Consider the following 22,912-nt stretch of genomic DNA (forward strand, 5'->3'; position numbering starts at 1 on the left):
ACAGAACTATCCATATTCTTCCAACAGATTTATCAACACCTGTTTTATCTGTTAATACCCCACAGATGAAACTGGCCCTTCTAAATGTTAGATCACTAAATAACAAAACATTTCTAGTTAATGATCTGATCAAAGAAAACAACTTAGACTGCATCTGTCTAACAGAAACCTGGCTAAACAATGACACGGCAACAGCAACTCTGATAGAAGCGTGTCCACCCGATTACAGCTTTCACCAAGTTTCTAGGAAATCAAAAAAAGGTGGAGGAGTCGCAGCTATTTTCTCCTCTAAACTGTTGTTCAAAATCACTGAGCTAGGTGAATTCACATCATATGAATATCTTGCTATAGAGCTCAAAACAGAATCAATACTTTTTGTTATTATATATCGGCCACCCAAGCACTCGCCAATATTCATACAAGAATTCTCTGAACTATTATCACTATGTGTCACTAAATATGACAAAGTAGTTTTAAACGGAGACTTAAATATCCAAGTAAATAAAAAAGCAGACCCAAGAACTATTGAGCTCTTAAATCTCCTTGACAGTTTCAATCTAATTCAACACATAACAGACCCAACACACCGGCACGGAAACACACTAGATCTAGTGATATCAACTGGACTAAATATCAATAATATTTCAATAACTGATCTACCCCTCTCAGACCACCATTATATACTTTTTAATGTGGAAGTTATCCTAACAAAAAACACAAAACAATTCTTAGTCCAAAGAAGAAATTTAGACAATACAGCTATGATGAAATTTTCTGAACTATTTGCTCTATATGAGCCAACTAGTCATGATTGCTCTCTGAATGAAATGGTAGAGAACCTCAATGATGCACTATTATCTGTGTTAGACTCTGTTGCACCACTGAAAACCAAAAAGAAGTGCACAAGCAGAACCTCCCCATGGCTGAGAAATAAAAATGTTAGTGAAACGAAAAGAAAATGCCGTGCAGCAGAGAGAAAATGGAGGAAAACAAAGATCCCTATCCACTACAATATCTACAAAGATACACTAACCGCCTATAACAAAACCATCCGTCTAGCAAGGAGAGAATATTTCTCCAAAATTATTACAGAAAATGCCAAAAATTCCAGAGTTCTTTTCTCCACCATTGACCAGCTGCTAAACACTGTCCCTGTCCCACCCCCATCCTCAGCAGTTAAATGTGAAGAGCTTGCTTTGTTCTTCAAGAACAAAATAACTTTGATCAGAGCTAGTATTATTAAAAGTGGGGTCGAAACTGACATCAGTAGATTCTGCAACATAACCATGAGCACATTTACCTGTATCACACTTAGTGAACTTTCCAAAATTGTCAGCGAATCTAACTCCACAACCTCAGATATTGATCCTATACCCACAACATTCTTTAAGCGAGTGTTTGATAGTGTCTCAGGTCCGGTGCTAGAGATTATAAACACATCCCTTAGAACTGGCGTCTTCCCAGATGCCTTCAAAACAGCTGTTGTAAAGCCCCTATTAAAGAAACCCAAATTGGATAACAGTCTACTTGCAAATTACAGACCAATATCAAACCTTCCATTTATTAGTAAAGTACTGGAAAAGATAGTTTTAGTCCAATTAAATTCTTTTCTTGAAAAAAATAACATCCTGGAAGTCTCGCAGTCAGGTTTCAGGAAATATCACAGTACTGAAACTGCTCTCACCAAAATAATTAGCGACCTCAGACTAAACTTTGATGCAAATAAAGTCTCTATCCTTATCCTGCTAGATCTCAGTGCAGCATTTGATACCATTGATCATGACATCCTAATAAATAGACTGGAAAAGCTTATTGGGTTCACGGATAGTGTATTGAACTGGATAAAATCATATATCACAGGAAGGAAGTTTTATGTTAGTTTAGGAGACCATAGGTCCAAGAAACATGAGAACTGCTATGGGGTTGCTCAAGGAAGCTGCTTGGGTCCATTACTTTTTTCTCTTTATATGTTACCACTCGGCGACATAATCAGAGAACATAACATAGATTTCCATAGCTATGCGGATGACACACAACTATATATATCCACTGAACCCAACGATGCAACGGCCATCAATTCCATTACCAACTGCCTGTTGGCAATAAACAAATGGATGAATGATAACTTTCTTAAATTAAATGAGGACAAAACCGAAGTCCTATTATGTGGCCCCAAATCCAAAAGAGAGATGCTTACTAAGAATCTAGGAGACTTAACCCCCTGTCTTAAACCAGAGGTGACGAGTCTCGGTGTAATCCTGGACTCAGATTTGAATTTCAACTCTCACATAAATAAAGTGACCAAAACAGCTTTCTTTCACCTGAGGAATATAGCAAAGGTACGACCATTCATAAACCAAAATGATGCAGAGAAGTTAATTCATGCTTTTATATCCAGCCGACTGGACTACTGTAACGCACTTTTCACTGGTCTTCCCAAGAAAACCACTGAAAGACTACAGCTCATTCAAAATTCTGCAGCTAGATTATTAACCAAAACTAAAAGGAGAGAACACATTAGTCCTGTCCTAGCTACTTTACACTGGCTCCCTGTCACTTTCAGAATTGACTTTAAGGTCCTTTTCCTCACATACAAAGCTCTACACAGACAAGGACCTAGCTACATTGCTAACTCCTTTATAAACTACACACCAGCTAGAACACTGCGATCATCAAATGCAGGCCTATTAGAGGTCACCAGAAGCAGTCATAAGAAGATTGGTCATTCGGCCTTTGCTAATTACGCCCCAAAACTATGGAACAAATTACCCATAAATATTAGGGAAGCAAACACGCTGGACATTTTTAAAAGACAGCTTAAAACCTACCTTTTTACCAAAGCATTTAAGTAATTTTATCTCAGAAGGGTTTCACTACTTTTATTAGTTATATTATTGTTGCTATTTTAATTATGACTTTTATCACTTGTATTATTGTTTTTATTGTTTTTATTGATTTTATGTAAAGCCCCTTGAGCTACAATTCTTGTATGAAATGTGCTATATAAATAAAGTCTTACTTACTTACTTACTTACTTACTTACTTGCATTCCTTGCAAATCAGCGTTAATAAAAAGCAGATGAGATAGAGCTAGCTAGTCTAACTAACAATGACATTTGCTCGTTGCTTGATGGGTGATTTAGAAGACCATAGGCTACTGTTCAAACTATCTAAGAACATTTCATGTAGCAAACTAACACGCTCAACTTGCCTAGAATACCGTATTTCTTCGATTAAACGTCGCCCTCAAATAAACGCCGCACTTGAATAAACGGCGCACCAAAAACGATGGAAAAAATGATGTGTAATAAATGTAATCGAAGAATTACGGTAATTAAGAATGAAAAAAATTACGACGCTGATGGGCCCCCAAATAAATTCTGCTTAAGGCCACATAAAGGCTTGGGCCGGACCTGTACTAGTAGGCCTACTTGGCTACAGTACGGCCGCAGCCTGTGGAGCGAGTTGAATAGAAAATGGATGTGAGATGACCACATCAAAGTTGACATATTCTCCATACAGTAATTATAATTTAACAGTATGTTTAACAACATGACTAGCCAGCTATCGAGCCAACACTATCGTGTTGGCCACAGCCTGTCTGATATAGATTGACTAGCGAGGTGAATAATGAATGGGATGTGAGATGAGCGGTTACGTGACACTGACACTCTACATTCGCAGTGCCGGTCCCAGCACATTGTGCGCCCCGGGCGAGTTTATCACTGCCACCCCCCCGCCAATTCCCCACAAAGTGAAATGCTAGATATGAGAAAACTCTAAAACATACTGTACATAATGATTGGTGTATATTTCATTTCATGTTTTTGTTTATTTTAGACAGAATGAAAATGTTGATGTAACTGTTTCTGAATGTGCAACATAATTGCAGTCTCTTAAGGTCATCTTAACAATCTGTATGTCCTTACATATGGTAAACAGACAGACAAGTAGCCCGTCCAATCATTGCATTTGGTCCAAATGCTGTATAATCATTAGTTCAGGTCCGAACTTAATGATTTGTAATGTTTATTACAGTCCTGCGACGCCCAAAGTTATCAGATTGATTTAAGTTATGTATTTAATAACTTTATACTAATGTGCACGGCGTTAAGCTATACGGGCACCGATAAACATACAGGAAGTAGGTGGGACCATGACGTTGACTTATAAACTTATTATAGCCGTTTGGGGATTTCCTGTTGTTATATGATCCGAGTCACCCTGCCTACAGGGATAGCTTTAGGCGGAATGCTGCTCGGAGGAAGGTGGCAGATATTGTCAGACCCTCTGGTGAGTAGGCTATAGGTTTGATGCATGGCCAAAATGAAATGCTATAGGCTAGCACCTGACATGTATTTATACAAACCAGAAAAAAGTGGGAAAAATAGCTTGAATTTCTACCTCTATAGGGTATTAATGTTTGTGATCTCTCCCTAATGATAACCTTCTACAGGCTGTCAGGCTGTCACATCACAGAGGAAGGTTGTGCTTCTCTGAGCTCAGTGCTGAAGTCAGCCTCCTTCCTGAAACAACTGAATCTAAGTAACAATGATCTGAAGGATGCCGGCATGAAGCTGCTCTCTGCTGGACTGGGGAACCCACTCTGCAAACTGCAGACACTGAGGTCTGTATTTATGTTCTACATAAGATATTAGTCATAATTGCTCAATGAATTTGTATGGTTAAAATAGACAACCGAGTTGAGTCTCAAGTTGGGTATAACCTTCATGCCAAGAATGGGATATGCCTTCTAGTCATCAGTGAGGACTAGTTTGATAAGAAATAGGCAGATTAGCTCTGAAACACTCTAAAACATACAGTACATAATTCTGCTGATTGGCTTATATTTTTTTTCATGTTTTTGTTGCAACTGTTTTCTGAATGTGCAACATAATTGCAGTCATTTTGGGTTGTCTTGTCAATCTGTATGCCCTTGTCCAAAGGGTAATAACATACATCTTAATATAATTTTAAACCTTAAACCTGTTTAGCATGACAACACAACCTGTCATTCATCAAACTTTATGAACATCTGGGGTTTCCCTTTACACAGTGGAAAAATATTGACTTTAATCTGTGCGGTCATGGCTTTAGCAAAGAGAGAAATGGAGGTACTGTCATCTTCAGCACGTTTATAGACCCTGTAACCTAAATTGATAGCACAAAATTTATATTTCTCATTGCGTAATTGTGTGTGTGTGTGTGGTTGTTGTGATGTAATTTTGAATAATAATGGATGTGGAAAAGTAAGACATTTGAAGTTGAAAAAAATAACTATTTGGGATTTTTCTGTCCTGTTGAATATAATAAGTCATGTTCGACCCTGAAGACAATACAAGGGTGAAGATATACTATTCATCATATTATTGTACATTTACCTCGGCAGTGAATTTAGCCTCTGGCGGCAGTTGTCCCTGTGGTTGACGCCTCCTCCACTGCAAGAAGTGTCCTTGTGTCTAATACTACGATGTAACTATTTCACATTTATTCTGACATACTTTACTAAGATGCAGGGATAGTCAACCAAATGCCCCATACCAAGTGAGATTTCAAACACATATTTGCTCTTAAAAAATAGGAACAATGTCATTTGCACAGAAGGTAACATTGGCTATTGAATTTCTTGAGGTTGGCCCTGCTACATGTAACATAACATTGAAGCAAAAAGAGGACAGAATGCAGTCCTGACTGTTACTAGAATATATATATATATATATATATATATATTTTGCAAGGATATACAATGTTGAAATAGGGTGAATACAGTTAAAGTGGGACACTTAAACCTGATCTTCTGTCTTCCTGTGTAAATTGTCGCGGTGTGTGGTGGGGTAGGGATTTTTCTCAGCAGCGATGGGAAAATCTTTTTCGGGGCTTAAATAGGCTCTGAGCCCCTTGCTGTCTGAATCGTACCTACAACAGTACCAGAGATATTTTCCAATCAGGCATCTTTCTCTTCTGAGAGAATTTGTTTTATAAATTTGTCCGAAAATATAATCAAGAATATTTTAACACATACGTCTTTGGAATTGTATTTCTTTACTGAATTTACGTGACCGGTGTTTTCACAGAGTTTGTTATAGTGTAGCTACTTTGAGTAGCCTACTGTCTAGTGCTAGCTCTGCCAGCCTGAGCAGAGAGGAGAAAGTGCAGCTGTACCAGAGCCCATCTACGGAGAGCCTGTCAACTCCCTATAAAGCCCCATTGTACCAAATTTTGCTGCAGTTCCACCAGAGTTCTACTGGGAGTGATTGCGGGCGAGTGCAAAATGAATGAGTCTATTGAGCTAAACAGCTACATTTTTCTCTTTCACCTGATTGTCGTAGAGAAATCTCTGATTTGATTGTAGTTTTTGCATGTTCAACATTGAATATAGGTTAAAGTTGGATGAACGAGTACTTATGCCCTTTCGATTTCTTACAGGGTGAATAGTTTTTGCCCATCAAACGCTAGCATGCTGATTGGTTAGTGAAGGACTGACTATGAACAGAAATCCCGCTTGATGGCATCCGAAGCGGAATCAGAATGTCAGAGCATTAGCAACATTAGCAACAACATTATCAAACCAAAACTCTTTCTAGCATGTGTATTGACAGGGAGAGCCTAACCTGTCAGCTGTGTTGTCGATAGCTATGTTCGACTTCCTGCAGAACCTGCCAAATGAACCCCTCTGTGCTGACTCACTCTGGAGGCCCAGATGGATTCTGTCACTATATTGATCCTCTTTCTACAGGCTGTCAGGCTGTCTGGTCACAGAGGAAGGCTGTGCTTCTCTGGCCTCAGCTCTGAGGTCCAACCCCTTCCACCTGAGGGAACTGGACCTGAGCTACAATCATCCAGGAGAAAAAGGATTGAAGCTGCTGTCTGCTGTACTGGAGGATCCACACTGCAAACTGGAGAAACTCAAGTAAGGAGATGTTTTTATCTTCTTATGTTTATGTTCTTATGTTATGTAACTTATGTTCTTAATGTAATATTGCTTAACACTGAATCTACAAGTATGTTCATTGGCTTTGCATGTCATGATAATATAATTACAGACTGCATGGTTATTTAGGATAGTTGGTTAGGAAGAGATAAATCCTATATAATCTACAATAGCCCCGAACTGAAAATGTTGGGGGGCACACCTTAAATCAACCTGCAACCCAATTATTCACATTTTACCAATTTTAAATGTATTACTAATAATGTGCAGTTATATTTTGGTTTGCAGTAGGGCTGTGCGATATGACCAACATATCGTTCGTGAACCAATATTTATATCTCCTGTTCGCTGAACCTTCTTTTCCTTTTCCTCCAATCACCCATGGTGGCAGTAACATGCAGGCAATTTCTCCCGGCTTTTAACAGCACGCTAATTAACATTAAAGGGCGGAGTAAGGCGCTGATTGCCCGACGAGGATATGGTTTGATAAATACCACTCAAAATGCGTAAATACACCGTAAGCTATTTGCGGTTGGGAAAATGCGCAGATTAAGATGCGGTCGCAATGTTAGTAAATGAGGCCCAGGATCTTCAGAGGCTGGGATGAAGGAATAACTGCTAAAATACTTGTGTTTTCCTTTGTACATCCAAAATGAGCAAATATAATATTTTGTTTGTTTGCAAACCATGATAAAAACACTTGCACGGTCATAGCTCAGTTTCTTATGGGCGGGCCAGATTCTTGGGGCGGGCAAAGCAGAGAGAGGGGAGGTAACCTTCCTCCTTGTGACGTCTCAAGGAGATCATTTTCAAACCGAGCGTTTGAGCTTTCATTTTCAAGGCTGGCAGGCTAGGGGAACTCATTAATGTTAAATAACCTCCTAAAGTTAAGTTTTCATGTCATGGGACTTTTAAAACAATACAGTTGAATTCACATTGTCTCCACACCAGCTGTCTCTTCCCCCCCAGGTGACAAGAACCCCCAAACCACCCAGACTTCAAGTCTTCTAGTTAGGTGGTCATAAAACTGCAAAAGGCAACTCTAATCTCCATTGTATCAAGATCTTCCATCTTGTACTTGGGCATCCTTAAAGGGCTCATTTACTGATTTTATAGTATGGGTTTTTCACACTGTTCCTTAAGGTCTCCGAATAGGTTATGTAACATTGGATGGGCTGAAAATGGCCCGGGTGCTGTTCTCTGCGCCCTAATGCACCCTGTGAAATAACCCTAGAATAAAACTAAAGTGTTTCTCCCTTTTATGGTATGTTAATGAATATTTAGATGAGCTGCGCGCTGATTGGTTGGTTTACAACGAGTGAAGCTGTGAAGCAAAGATGCAACACGCCAACAGCACTCACTGAAACATCGAAGGTGGGCAGTGGCGGAACTAGAGTTTTATACATGGGGTGACCAAGGGGTGACCAAGGCTACTTCAGGGGGTCCATAGTCCAGAGTCTTGGTACACTGTTAATATATACAGCATAATCTGGGTCTATAATTGCTGGAACATCATAAATATTTTTAGGGAAAAAAGCTCAAGCACCAGGGACTTATAATAGCATTTCTGTGTTACAGAAATAACACAGTGCATAGTTTATTTACAAAACAAAGTGAATTTACACACCCCAAAAAAAGCTATTTGACTTGACAGGTAGAAGAAATCAAGCAGAAATGGACTTGAAAAATATAAATAACTTGGTGCCCTATAAAGCCAAGTCACTCATTTAGTGGCAGAATCCATTGTTGTCTACAAAAGTATTTAAGATATACTATAGGTTTAGCTAACTTGAAAATCCTGAGGATTACCTACGGTAGCAGACCTTTCTATGTGACAACGGACAAGGGTGTTTTGTCCCTCGGGAGATGCCGTAGGCTTGATGGTGAACGCATTTGTGAAATCAGTGAGGCCTGTTCGAATAGCGATGTCAAGAAGAGCAGTGGTAAAATACAAGTTATGAATAGAGACCGCGTCCGTGTCTTTTTGTCCACAGGATCATATACAATTAGATCTAAAACAAACTTACAAAGAGCTCGGTTACACTACCAAAGTTGAATTAGTAATGGCTGGGTTTCCCAGATCCGTTAAGAAGCTCTTAACGCTAAGAGCTTCTTAAGAATGCTCTAAGAGCGTTCTAGAGCGCTTTTCGAACGTTCTTAAGAAGCTCTTGGCGTTAAGAGCTTCTTAACGAATCTGGGAAACCCGGCCAATGTTGTTAGCGATGATAGCGTTATTTTGCTAGAGATAGCTAGCCTATAACATTTCACTGGGTCTTGCAGCTGTTTGATTAACTGAAATTATTATGAAATGTTATGTTCTACTAGCCATTTGCCTACTTTAGCAAGTCACTGTATTTCCAAGCCCTGATAGTGTAACTGAAACGACACGGTAGCCTAAATAATTCCTGTTCAAGTAAATAGCACCCGTTCAAGTGTTGAGCATTAAATTCGCTGCACGGTCTGATCTTGAGACAGACACTTTTGTTCGAAAACCGGATAATAAACTACTTCAAAATTTAAGCCGCACAAGCATAAGAAAACTGTAAAATCGGAGTACAATTACAGACTGTCTCAGTTTGTCTGTTATTGGAGTCGAAGTCCTAACATTAACTTACACAGCTACTGTAGGCTAATCAACATAGCCTATGTAAAAAATGTTCAGGAAACCTAAACCCAATGCAAACCTTAAAACTTACCTTAAAACTCTTTGTACACCACCTCACTCGGACCAATCATCACCTCCCATGGCTTCTCCTACCACTGCTACGCTGACGACACGCAGCTGTACCTGTCGTTCCCCCCGACCGATCCGGGGATCTCAGCTAGGATTGAGGCCTGCCTCGCAGACATCTCCGCCTGGATGACCGAGCACCACCTCCAGCTGAACCTCACCAAAACAGAGCTTTTCATCATCCCGGCCAAACCCTCCATCTCCCACGACCTCTCAATCACCCTGGGATCTGCGACGGTGACCCCCTCATCCTCTGCCCGGAACCTTGTAGTTACCGTGGATGACAAGCTCTCCCTCACGGCCCACATTGCTGTGGTCTCCCGGTCGTGTAGATTCACCCTCTACAACATCCGGAAGATCAGGAGATACCTGTCTGAGCACTCCACCCAGCTGCTTGTCCAAGCACTTGTCCTCTCCAAGTTGGAGTACTGCAACTCGCTGCTCGCTGGTCTCCCAGCATGCGCAACCCGCCCTCTTCAGAGGGTTCAGAACGCGGCGGCCCGCCTGGTCTACAACCTACCCAGGCGCTCCCACGTTACCCCGCTCCTCATCTCCCTCCACTGGCTACCCATAACGGCCCCCATCAGATTCAAGACCCTGGTACTGACCTTCCGTGCAGTGAACGGGACTGCGCCCGACTACATCAAGTCTCTCCTGCAGCCTTACACCCCCACCCGCCACCTACGGTCTTCTTCAGACAACCGCCTGGTGGTCCCACCGCTCAAGACCGCCCGGTCCCAACACAAGCTCTTCTCCTGCCTGGCCACCCAGTGGTGGAATCAACTCCCCACCTCCATCAGAGACACAGACTGTCTCTCCACCTTCAAGAGAAGGCTCAAGACGCACTTGTTCCAGGAGGACAACGGTACTTAGGAATGGTTTGCTCAACCCAATGCTAGTTTCATCAAGGAACTGAATGACTTGCTTAGACTGTTGCTCTTGTTGGTTAGTGGTAGCTGATTTCAACTGTTGTATTCTATTTAGTTAATCCTGTTTTTATTGCTTTCCTACAGGTACACTTGCACTTAGAGATTCATGTTGTTTAATTGTTACTTGCTTAACTACATGCTCTTGTGGTTTCTTTCCTTTAGCACTTATTTTTTGGTTGTTCACAATATGTACTTCTTGTATTTGGCTACCCGTAATGCTATGGGGCTATCTTGTTGTTATTATCAGTGACTTATGCACTTTGTAAAGCTCTCTCTTGGAAGTCGCTTTGGATAAAAGCGTCTGCTAAATGAATGAATGTAAATGTACTTCAAATATTATGCCTTTTCAATCGCGAAGAGAGCTTGTGGAGCTGTGGAAACATTCTCTATTCTGCTGTCTGTTCTTATTCTTCTGTATCTCACAACAAACGTGTCTCTTTGATTTGAATAATACACCGCAACGCAGCAAAATAAATGCTTCTTTCAACAAGAGATCAAATGAGATGTCAATCAGCATAACATTTCCAGCAGCGAATTACATTTTGGGGTGGCACCCTGGGTGGCCAATCAGATGTCAGGGGTGTCCAGTGCCACCCCGGACACCCCTCTGGCTCCGCTACTGAAGGTGGGGACTTAGAATAAAAAACTGGAAATAAATCTATTGTATCTAAACAACATTATCGTCAACAGATCAACTTGATATCATTTGAAATGATAACGTTAGTTGTTTCCACTTCTGTTGTCGAAGCAAACGGGATCAACTTAGGTGGGTAACGTTACAGCTTAGCAACCAAACTATCATGATTCATCTCAGCTTCAGTTAGCCACCGTATTTTTCGGAAATAAAACCGCAGCTTGTACCCCGATTTTACAGTTTTCTTTTGGTTGTATGGATTATATTTCGAAGCGGCTTATAACCCTGTTTTAGATCAAAAAAGTGTCTTTGTCCGAAGATCTCTACAGACCGTGCACCTAACCTAATGCTCAACACTGGAACGGGGGTTATTGAAAGAGGAATTGAAAGAGGAATTATTTACTGTGTCGTCTCAGTTACAGTATCAGGCCTTGGAAATACAGTGACTTGCTAAAGTAGGCAAATGGCTAGTAAAATATAACATTACATAATAATTTCAGTAAATCAAACAGCTACCAGTGAAAGGTTATATAAAGCTAGCAAACCAATGTTAGCTAGCATCGCTATCGACATTGGCTAATTCTATCCTCAGGATTTGCAAGCGAGCTAAACTTATACTAGATCAAAAATTATTTTGTAGACCTAACAATGGATTTTTCCACGCATGGACACAACCGAAGTGTCTTACGAAGTGTCGTGAATAATTGGGTGTGCTTGCCTTCGGCAGGAGCACAACCTTTGTTCTCTCACATATATATTTATTTCTTATTGTTTATTTTCGCGCCCCTAAGCCTCAGTCAATATTTCGACTACATAGACAACCTAGATGTCAAAAGTTTCGTCTTGGTAGCGATTGAGTTGCTTGTATTTTTATTTACGTTATGTTTCACGGTTTAAGTCGAAATTACGTTTTTGTGGCGAAAAGTGAAACTAATGGTGGCTAACTTGCTAGCCACAGTCACTGACGATACTAACGTCACTAACGTCACAAAAACTCATGTGACTATCTCCAGCAGAACATTAGTTTAGCAGCTCGTTAACTTCTGGGAGATGACTAGGCTAACTGCTTAACTGCAAGGCAGCTGCAGAAAAGCCACAAGCAAAGAAGCCTGGGTGATAACTATTTGCTAATTTTACTTTTGTGATATGATACACAACTGGGATGTGTAATGTACAATATAAGCTGATATTATTAAGGAAGTACATCTACTTTTGGAAACAGTAGTCTACTATTTCACTGAAGCATTAGCATCGTGACATTAGCCTCTGTTGCCCGGGAAACACATACTACAGTGGTCTATGATGCATCTGTTTTCAATCGTTAAAATAAACATTCCTCTCAAATACATTTTCGTTGTAGGATTTATTATGACATTAGATTACAAGTAAACGATTTGTGGGTGAAATTATTATTACCTTTGGTTTCAAACCAGTGTAGCTCACTGCAACACTGTAGCCTACACGAGACACACTACAGTAGTAGCTAAAAACATCACAGCTGTGTAATAGGCCGAGTACAATTTACCGGGGCAGCACAGGGCTATATCGCATTTTGCGTTGTTACTGACAATGATTGCTACCACTGAGCTTTTTATGAATGTGGGATTTTCCATTAAATAAATGTAAAGCCTATTTACACTTTTTTGAGAGCATATTGTCAGTTAGCAGATGGTACTATTTGAATCGCGATTCCATCTGAGATAGCTACTGCCGGTAACGTCGCTGTTAGAAGCCTCAAAGGGGGTTCTTTATTAATAACTGAATGCAATATGAGTAGGCCAAATGCCAGAAAATATAACAAGAAGGGAAAAACTTAAAATTACGTTTAAGTCATAGAGCTTAGGTCCATTTTTGCACCGGTCTACCAAATGCATTAGTTTTGATGCATCTATGAGGCTGATGATCACCGTTCCCTCTTGCAGGGGAAATAAGACAACTATTTCATTCTACTCTTCTTCACTCTTAGTATTTTGAGTTGTAAAGTAGCAGAAAAAATTATGCTTTTAAGTCTATGTAATCTTTATAAATGTAGCGCCCCTCGTGCCTTGTTTTCGGGCATAACTCAAATTAACTAGGGCGCCCTGAGTCTTTTTAACAAATAATGCTTATCAACTTATCAACTTACCAACTTATCAAACACACACAGTTACATTTAATATATATAAGCCATTACAATTTAAATGACAATAACACTGGCCGTAATTAGTATTGCTAGTTTATGTATCCTTAGTATAGTTAGACCACATATTTAAATTTAAGATGTTATATATGTTTATTGTATGCACCTTCCTGCCAAAGCAAATTCCTTGTCTGTGCAAACTTTCGTGGCGTATATATCCCTTTCTGGTTCTGATCTGATTCTGATTCTGAATTAGCCTATTACTGATAGAAAATAATATCCTTCAGTCCGTCACATGCCAACTGGTGTTCGGCTTGGGCACGTTGTTCCACAGCCTAAGATGGCGGCTGCTGTCCGTGGGCAAGACGCAGCACCAGTGCCGCCGCTAGCCATTTTGGTGCCCTACGCATAATTCCTTTATGATGCCCCCCCCCCACCACCACCACCACCACCACAGCTGCCCTGTTAATGCATCCACATTCTGTGTTTGATATGATGCTGGTTATGGAGTTAATGCGAGCGCGCAAAATTTTGGGGCCTTTATTTGAGTGCATGATGTATTTTTGTCTCTTAATTTTTCAGCCCCACCCTTACGTTTCTTAGCATGGTTTTCCAAATTAATTATAAACATTTAAAACTGAAAGCATGCAGTCAAGGAGCTCTCCACCTTTATTACTCATTTAAAAACAATTTGATCAATCAAATATAAAAGTATCATAGAATGTACAGTAAAGTAACATCTAGCTGGCGTCAGTTATTTCAAATGCATAGATACGTTTTAACAGTAAAATCTAAATTTAGTTTGCACCTAACATATTTGAGTGTGCTAAAATTAGCAATAACGTCAGCTAGTTCGAGGTGTATGCATAGGCTAACTATAAGTTAGCAGCATTATTCCCGTATTTAAAAATAATTAAACATGGACTTACCTGAAAAGGATGCACGGGCATCATCTTGCAGTTTATTTCTTTTTCTGCCACTGACTCCTGTTGTCTTTTTGAGGCCATTTTCGAAAAGTGTACCTAGCCTACTGTCAAAGTTCGTCAGGCCACTGAGATAGAAAAGGGCACTCACGGCGAGCTTGGAAAGTTGAGTGTGTATTTGTTTTTTTGTGGGGTGGGGGTGAGGGGGGGCACCATCGTAAAGTTTTTTGAGCAATTAAATATATCTGTTGTTTTACCTGTTTTGTGATAAACATGCCTAAAAGGTGCGTAATATTTATATAGGCCTACTGAAATAATATCGGCATTATAATTATAATAACTATGATGATTTTTCAGTTGGCACATTTTTGGTGCCCCCTCAGGACTTGGTGCCCTACGCACAGCGCGTAGTGCGCGTTATGGGAGCGGCGGCACTGCGCAGCACCACCAGCCACGTCATGGTCAAAGAGCTGAGCGAGCAGGTTGGAAAGTTCGGTGAGCAGGTTGATGGTGTCCAGGAGAATTTTACTAGAGTTCGTTGAGGTCTTTGAATGTCTGTAAGAATGGAAAGCTCCTTGAATTTGGCTATCCGCCAAATTCGGTCCTTCTCCAATCCGACGCAGTCCCTCTATGAATTGTAACCTGCAACGGAGTTGCTTATCCGACAACTCACCAGTTACATGTAAGATATGGTTCCCGAGTTGGCAACACATTTATCCTCACTATGACTGTAATGCTCCGATCAACACTCAAAACACCCAAACTCCAATATGATCTCCACCGTCTTCCTCCCTCCGCTTCCCTCCATCCCAATATATATCCCGACATCAGGTCAAGGGTCAAACCAAACAACCAATAGGCTGACATTAAACAAAATCCAAATATTAACAGCGAAAATATGAAATAAGGTATATGAAACTTAACAGCATTAGTTTGTCTGAACAGAAAAACAATAAACAAATGTGATATGAAATAAAATACTAGAAAGGGGCTACATAAATAATAAGTAGGCATTTTTTATATAAAATATACAGAAATATCATTTGTAAAAATGTCATTAAAAACTGACCCCTCTCCAACCGATGCAAGCAAGCACACCCTACAATTTCCCCAGAAATTGTATCCTCTCTAGTTATACAAGTTGCCTTGTATTGTGCAATACACTAAGTCTTGAAGTGGAGAATAATTCTACGTCTCAACATTGAAGAGAGGTTCTAAGTGTCATGAAGGGCGTGAAGTCCAAACAGACGCGCTAGAACTCAGAGGTTGATGCAACAGTTTATTTAGACACAAACGTATCTAAACAAGTGAGCTGTGTGTTCCCGGAAGCAGACTGGAATTTTTCTCTGGACATTTCTCTTGTATATCAAAACCTTATCAGTTCTGTAATTTTGCTATTGGTACAATATTGTTTGTCACAGATGCATTTCTCACACTATTTGATCTCTTACCCTAGAGGCTCCAGATTACAGTTACATAGAAAACTTAAAGACCAGCTGCAGTGGGTTGCTGATAGGGTCGTAAATCTGTCCCATGATATCTGGGCCTTGTAGTTTTCTATGGAAGAAGCATATACACACAGTCTTCTCTCGCCCTCAGCCCCTAAATATCCAGATTTGCACTTTGGACTTAATATCTTCTCAGTGGCAGTACTAATCAGTCAACAGCTTTGCATCTGGTTTTCAGTAATATAGCATGTAAAGGTAAAAAAGTGATTAAGTGATAATTTTCAATCTTATTATCCATAATCATTACCCATCTTCATAATTACAGCAGTGTTATGTTTTTCTACAACAGAAGCTCTATCATTGTTCCCGTATCAAGTGCGGCATATATTTCAGTGCAGGTTGACATCTGATTTACAAACAAAAAGCTCCCATTCTGGTGGGCTGCAGGTTATAGAAAATTCAACTTGTTTTCCGAAATATATGGTAAATATTTTTCTGGAAAAAAAAAAAATAACCTTACAAAGATCTGGACCAACATGCATTGTGAGTGGTAGATTTACATGACAACATGGGTTATTTATTTGAATGAAACACAGTCAGTGACATGAAATAAGGCATTAGCCCCATTGACAATAAACTAAATCATCACCTTCTACCTATGTTAGATACAGGATACGTTAGCATTGCTAATAACTGTTGGCGAAAAAATCATACTACAGCTTGCAGTTGTGATAAACACATGGTCGGAACAGTACTTCTTTTCAGCAACAGTTCATAGCAAATCCTGCTTTACATCCCAGGTTTTCAAAACTGTCCTCGTGAAATGGTTCGAGCAAATGTGTAGTTGAGTGTCGAACTGAACATGGATCTTCTACAGTATAGACAAACATCAGCCATGCCCATCGACTGTTTGGTTCCTTGAGAAGACAATGAAAAGTGTCAGCATTCCCTCTACAGCCTGGAACACTGGATTTACGACTGGTGTCCATTTTCAATATCCTTGAAAAACTTCCTTCCCAAACTTCCTTCTTTGTAATTCCCGTAGAAGTACATAGAGCAGTGCCCAGCTAAACTTGTATCTTAGATCAAAATTTTGGGGCGAACTGACGTCAGCTTGGTGGATTTTTGAATAATCAACCGTTTTACAGCTACATTTTTTAATTGTGAGATTTTCATAGGAAAGAGGTGTCAATGGGACTTGAGGTTCACTGTATGTCCATTTTACCCACCGAACTGTTGTTTTCAATTATGAAAAGGTAAACTTGGTTTTGCAGTCAATGACCTCTAAGTAACGTTGCTCAAAGTCAATGATGTAGTCAGTCATTGACACTTTACTGTATCTAATTTTTTCAACAACAATTTGAATACGCTTCATAGTCTTTGTTCAGGTCATCAATGGGTACTTAGCTGTTTCTGGCGTTCACTCAGTCAGCGCCAAAGCCACCGCAAGGGCCTGCTTCTGTTTTCCAAGATCTGTAACTCGTGTCCACATTTCTACTTAATTTTTCCAGCTTTCAAACGACTTTCCTTCATCGGAAGTCGTCAGAATCTTGTAACTTGTGGCAGCCATCCTATGCTACCAATGTTAAACTCATAGAAAACACAGTGTTTCCTTTACTCAGTTTAATGGTCACACTCCATGTTCACCTGTACAACTCACGCAGTAACTACGCAGTAACAACATCTGGTTACACAGTAATGATGGCTTTTGAAAGTCGTCATGCACATGCTTTGCTATACTCAGAGTTGATTGGACTACCTCAGATCAACTGTTCTGGAAGTGATAACTGTGTTTCCCATCTCAGGGATCAAGTCAGAGTTCAGGGTTAGGCTGAGAGTTTGTAAAAACTGCTTTCTGAATACACCTCTGATGATAAAGATATAAATTAGTGCTGTCAGTTTAACGCGTTATTAACGGCGTTAACGCAAACCCAAATGAACGTTGTCAGTTTTTTTTCACATGCTGTTGCAACAACTGCCGACTTTAGAAAAACTACAACACCACACCGGATCTAGCTAGACCGGAAACAAAACAATAGGCACGCCACACACACTTGTTTGGCTTGCGAGCCGGCTAAAGAGTAGTAGCAGAGCCTGTTTACGGATATTAGACATTCTCTGGTAGTAGGCTAACGTTACGTTTTGAGTGGATGGCGAGCGCGAGACGCCGAAATGGATGCCAATAAGATTCTGAAAGGAAAGTTTACTTTTAAAAAGTTGCCAAATGGTTCCATTGATAAGACCAAAGTGATCTGTGTGTTTTGTCGTTGTAAACTGAACTATCATCGCAGCACGTCCAGTCTGAAATACCACTTGATGGCCAAGCACACAGCTGATGCGATTCATGCAATTCTCCGCCCCCTCGTCAAAGCCAGGCGTTTGCAATGTTGTTTTCAATAAAAAATATATTTGCACAAAGCAATCCGAACCACTTTTCCATGTTGATAAGAGCATTAAAATTTGAAAAAAGAATGGGACAAAAAGAAATCAAGGGACATTTAGAATAGATAAAAATGTGCGATTAATCGCGAGTTAACTGACATTAATGCGATTAATCGCGATTAAATATTTTAATCGTTTGACAGCACTAATATAAATATAAGTCAGTTGCTAACTCACTTAGCAACAAGTATAGTGTCATTTCCTCATCCTCATCATTCCTCTGCCTATCTCTACAGTGTGGATCATGGTGGAGAGTGCTGGATCAAACCTGGCCTTAGGAAATGTGAGTATTGACTGCTACTTGGTTCTAGTACACATACAAGGTCATACAAGGGGCAATACCAATAGTGACTTGAGGTCAAAAAGGGACACAACACTCTGTAAACACTACATTTAGGAGCAGTAATTTAACACTTGTATCCCCATGACTACTGTGTGTGTGTGTGTCCATCCCTTCACCCTCTCTCTTCTCCCTTCTGTCCTCTCCTCATTCCCGCTCCTCCCTCCCCTCTGCTCCTGTCATCTCATCTTCTCCACCCTTCTCTTCTCCCCTCCTCTCAACTCCTCCTCCTCACATCTCCTTTCATCATTTTTCCTCTCTTCTCCATTCTTCTCCTCCCTCCCTTCATCCCCTCTCTCCTCCACCCCTCCCTCTATCTACTTTGCTCCCCTTCCTCTCCTTCCTTACTGTGTGTGCGCTACCTCCCATCCCTTCACCCTTTTGTCCCCTCCTGTCCTGCCTCTCTCCTTTCTCCTGTGAGCGCCTGGCACGCTATCATACGTTTTTTATTTACTGGGGCAAAAAAGGCTGCAATGTCCCTTCCTCGTTTCATGATGACTACTAGGAGAAGAAAAATGTGTAAAAAAAAAAAAAAGTCTGTCACCTCAGGGGGGCCCTTTGGCCCCCGGGGGGGCCAGGGACATTTTTACAGGGGCACTGGCCACTGTAGGCCCCCGTGTAGAAACGCCCCTGCCTCTCCTCTCTGCTCTCTTTAGTTACTTCATTTAGAGTGATTGGATTAGGATCCAGAGAGAGAGAGGGGGAGACAATGGGAACAAAGTGGTTGTAGAGGAACACAGGATGGATAGTTGAGAGAAAAAGGAGGATGAGGAGAGAAAAGTAAAGTGTAGAGAGGGGTGGGATAGAGACAGAAAAATGTGGAGGGAATAGGAAGAGGATAGAAATGGGGGCATATCAGGGTTAAGGAGATGAGGGATGATGGAGAGAGTGATGTGGAGGGAGAGAGGTTGCAGGTGAGGGAGGGAGAACCGAATGAGAGAGAATGTAAGGAAGAGGGAGAGTGGAAGAGGTTAGTAAGTGGCTCATTCAAAATAAGTTGGTTTTAATTTTACAAAAAAAGTTGCTTCAATTAAAAAATACAATTTAGAATAAAAATGTCAAATACATTTGCAAAATGATCAAATACAATCAGCAACTCGATTCTTGTATCTTGGGGTTGGTCCTTGACCTCCAACTAAAATTTGGTAAACATAAAAATATCTAAAACAATATAACAACATTTTAATTGTTTCAAGTTAATTCGACATTACATTCTGCACCAGGCGGCCCTGCTGTACATGCATGCTATGATCTTCTCTCATATTTCATACTGCATGATAGTATGGGCCCAGACAGCCCCCTCAGCTACAAAGCACATTGGTTCACTTTATAACCAAGCAATGACAATCATGGATAGAAAACCAATTTCTAATTTGCTTACATCACTGCCACATTCATAAGAATTTCAATTTATTACGTTTTGAAAGCTTCAGCAATTTATGTTTTCTCAAATTGTGACCAATAATTTGGCTCCTGAACCCCTGAGTACATTTATTCGGAAACCAAATAGCAGTAGAGTGACAAGAATCTCCCTAAACCAAAACTGTAAAATACCACTGCACAGAACATATTTTGGCACATCAGCCTTTTCTTAAAGAGCTTGTAAACTGTGGAATTTACTGCCCACAGAGATTAAGAACATTTCTGAGTTTAAAATGTTCACCTCTAGGCTTAAGGCATGGCTGAAAACAAACCAAAACTGTACCCATTTGTAAATGTCTGAGAGTGAATGAGTGAGTTTTCAATCCGTACAATTGCATTGTGTACTTTTTGAATTCGTTTTTAGGATAAGTGTGTTCTGAATATGTAAAACTGCACTGTGTATTTCTTTATTTTGTATTTTTTTAATGGAATATTGTTTTTATTATGTGCTATTGTAGAAAGGCCCATCCAGGGACAGGAAATTGAAAATGAGCTCTTGCTATAAACTCTATTTACATATAGATTTACATGCTCTGTAGCTATGCTCAACTGCATTGTCCCTGTCAAATAAATTAATGAATAAAAGAGGGTGGTGGAGGGATGTACAGTGAGCAGGGTAGAGAGGTTGGAACAGAAAGAGAGAGAGGAAGAGTGGTGAGAGAGCTATAGTCAGATTCCAGCATCAAGAGAGAGATCACATCATAATGTGAATGATGATGATCAGTAATATCTTTTGTCTTGGTCTCCCCCATCAGATGCCTGTGAGCTCACACTGGACCCAAACACAGCGCACAGAAACCTCTCTCTGTCTGAGGAGAACAGAAAGGTGACATGGAGGGAAGAGGAGCAGCCGTATCCTGATCACCCAGAGAGATTTGACTACTGTCCGCAGGTGCTGTGTAGAGAGGGTCTGTCTGGGCGCTGTTACTGGGAGGCAGAGAGGAGTGGAAGATGGGTTTATATAGCAGTGACATATAAAGGAATCAGCAGGAGAGGAGGGGGTGATGACTGTGTGCTTGGATACAATAACAAGTCCTGGACTCTGTACTGGGATGATAACAGTTACTCTGCCAGGCACAATACGAAGAGAACTGTCATACCTGTCTCCCCTTCCAGCTCCCACAGAGTAGGAGTGTATCTGGACTGGCCGGCCGGCACTCTGTCCTTCTACACAGTCTCCTCTGACACACTGACCCACCAGCACACATTCCACACCACATTCACTGAGCCCCTCTATCCAGGGTTCAGTGTTGAAGATTCTGACTCCTCAGTTTCCCTGTGTCAGGTAGAATAGCCCCCCCGCCCACCCACACACACAAACAAACTGTGCTCACATGTTATTGAGTGTGCTCAAGCCTTCGGGGAGGAAAAACAAGCGGAGCTGGTTCATGCAGGGGGACGCGAGACATAGCGCCTCATTAGCAGCGTGTCACTGGCAGTGCGTCATCACGCAATAGGGGCACACCTTAGCTGGACGGGTATTTAATCAGGATATCGCTGCACTCTGCTTGCTAGTGCGACACAAGGTGCTTCTGTTTAATCTGCTACCTCCGCCTCCCCGACCTCCACCCTTGGTTCTGTGTTTCCTGTCGTGGGGGGAATGCGTCGCTGCTCTCTGCTCGGAGGTCGAGACGGTGTCTGGTTGGGTGCGGCAGGGAGCCGATGCAAGCAGAACCATAATGCCAAATCAAGTGTTACAATGATGTATTGTACCGTGTGAATAAAGTATCAAGTAAATACATACTGAGTCCTCCTGCCTGAACCATTGTTCTCTCTCATATATTATTTCATTTTCCCACCCCTAAGGATCCGTCAATATTTGGACTACATAGACAATGCCGGTGTCAAAAGATTTGTCTTGGTCTCGATTGCGTTGCTTGTATTTTTATTTACGTTCCGTTGCACAGTTTAGGGGGTTACAATGTTTTTGTGGCAAAGTGCCTTATGTCAACGAAGGGTACTCAGTGCTAGCCTACGTCACAACGTCGACACATTAGATACGACGTGCATAGATGTGCTAGGCTGCATAGACTGTTGCACAGTAAGTAAGAAAGGTGGGTAGGGAATCGGGCTAGTAATCAGAAGGTTGCCGGATCGATTTCCAGCTGTGTCACATGACGTTGTGTCCTTGGGCAAGGCACTTCACCCTACTTGCCTCGGGGGAATGTCCCTGTACTTACTGTAAGTCGCTCTGGATAAGAGCGTCTGTTAAATGACTAAATGTAAATGTAAGTACTATCGTATTGTGCCATAGTGTACAAGCAGCATCATACATTTAAGCAATTCAAGACTGCCGGTGACAACGTTGTTAGAATATCTTGTTTCAAAGGGGGTTTATTGTTTATTGTTTATTAAATGGACCCATTTGCAACTGACGCAAGCAAGCACACCCTACAATTTCCCCAGAAATGGTATCCTCTCTAGTTCATGATTGAACTGTATACGCTTGTAATTGATATCCCAGAGTGTTTGTAAATATTGGTATGTGTAGAATGTTTGTTTTAACAAACAACAATCCTGTCTTCTATCTCAGTTCCACTGAATGTGATGAACTAAATAGTGTCTTACTGACTAAATAAGGAGAAATAAAGATGTTTTGTAAAGGATGTTAGAAGACATGCTGTATGTTTGTTGGTGACCCAGTGGCCCTACACACACACACACACACACACATGGACACACACATACATATGGACACACACGCATGCATGCATACACTGTAAACACTACATTTAGGACCAATAATATGACTGGGCGCTCAGAGCAGGAGGGAGGACTGGGCTCTCAGAGGAGGGAGGGAGGGAGGGAGGGAGGGAGGGAGGGAGGGAGGGAAGGAGGGAGGGAGGGAGGGAGGGAGGGAGGGAGGGAGGGAGGGAGGGAGGGAGGGAGGGAGGGAGGGAGGGAGGGAGGGAGGGAGGGAGGGAGGGGAGGGGGGAGGGGGGGGGAGGGAGGGAGGGAGGGAGGGAGGGAGGGAGGGAGGGAGGGAGGGAGGG

General features: G+C 41.2%; 1 protein-coding gene across 2 annotated transcripts; it reads left to right on the forward strand.

Annotated features, from left to right (window-relative positions):
- The first annotated feature begins 835 nt into the window (after window positions 1-835).
- LOC146274036 (stonustoxin subunit beta-like) lies at window positions 836-21,213 on the forward strand. Of its 2 annotated transcripts, XM_084704496.1 has the most exons (5): window positions 4,537-4,627; window positions 5,390-5,472; window positions 6,737-6,910; window positions 18,394-18,440; window positions 20,675-21,213. In XM_084704496.1, coding segments are annotated over exons 2-5 (762 nt in total). In that variant the 5' UTR covers window positions 4,537-4,627; window positions 5,390-5,470. The 2 variants fall into 2 exon arrangements, with proteins under 2 accessions (XP_084560621.1, XP_084560622.1); XM_084704495.1 differs by lacking the exon at window positions 5,390-5,472 and having other exon boundaries at window positions 836-4,627.
- The last annotated feature ends 1,699 nt before the right edge of the window (window positions 21,214-22,912 follow it).

Source organism: Hypomesus nipponensis, chromosome 9, assembly GCF_054491055.1.
Source record: "Hypomesus nipponensis isolate SF chromosome 9, ASM5449105v1, whole genome shotgun sequence".
Taxonomy (NCBI): domain Eukaryota; kingdom Metazoa; phylum Chordata; class Actinopteri; order Osmeriformes; family Osmeridae; genus Hypomesus; species Hypomesus nipponensis.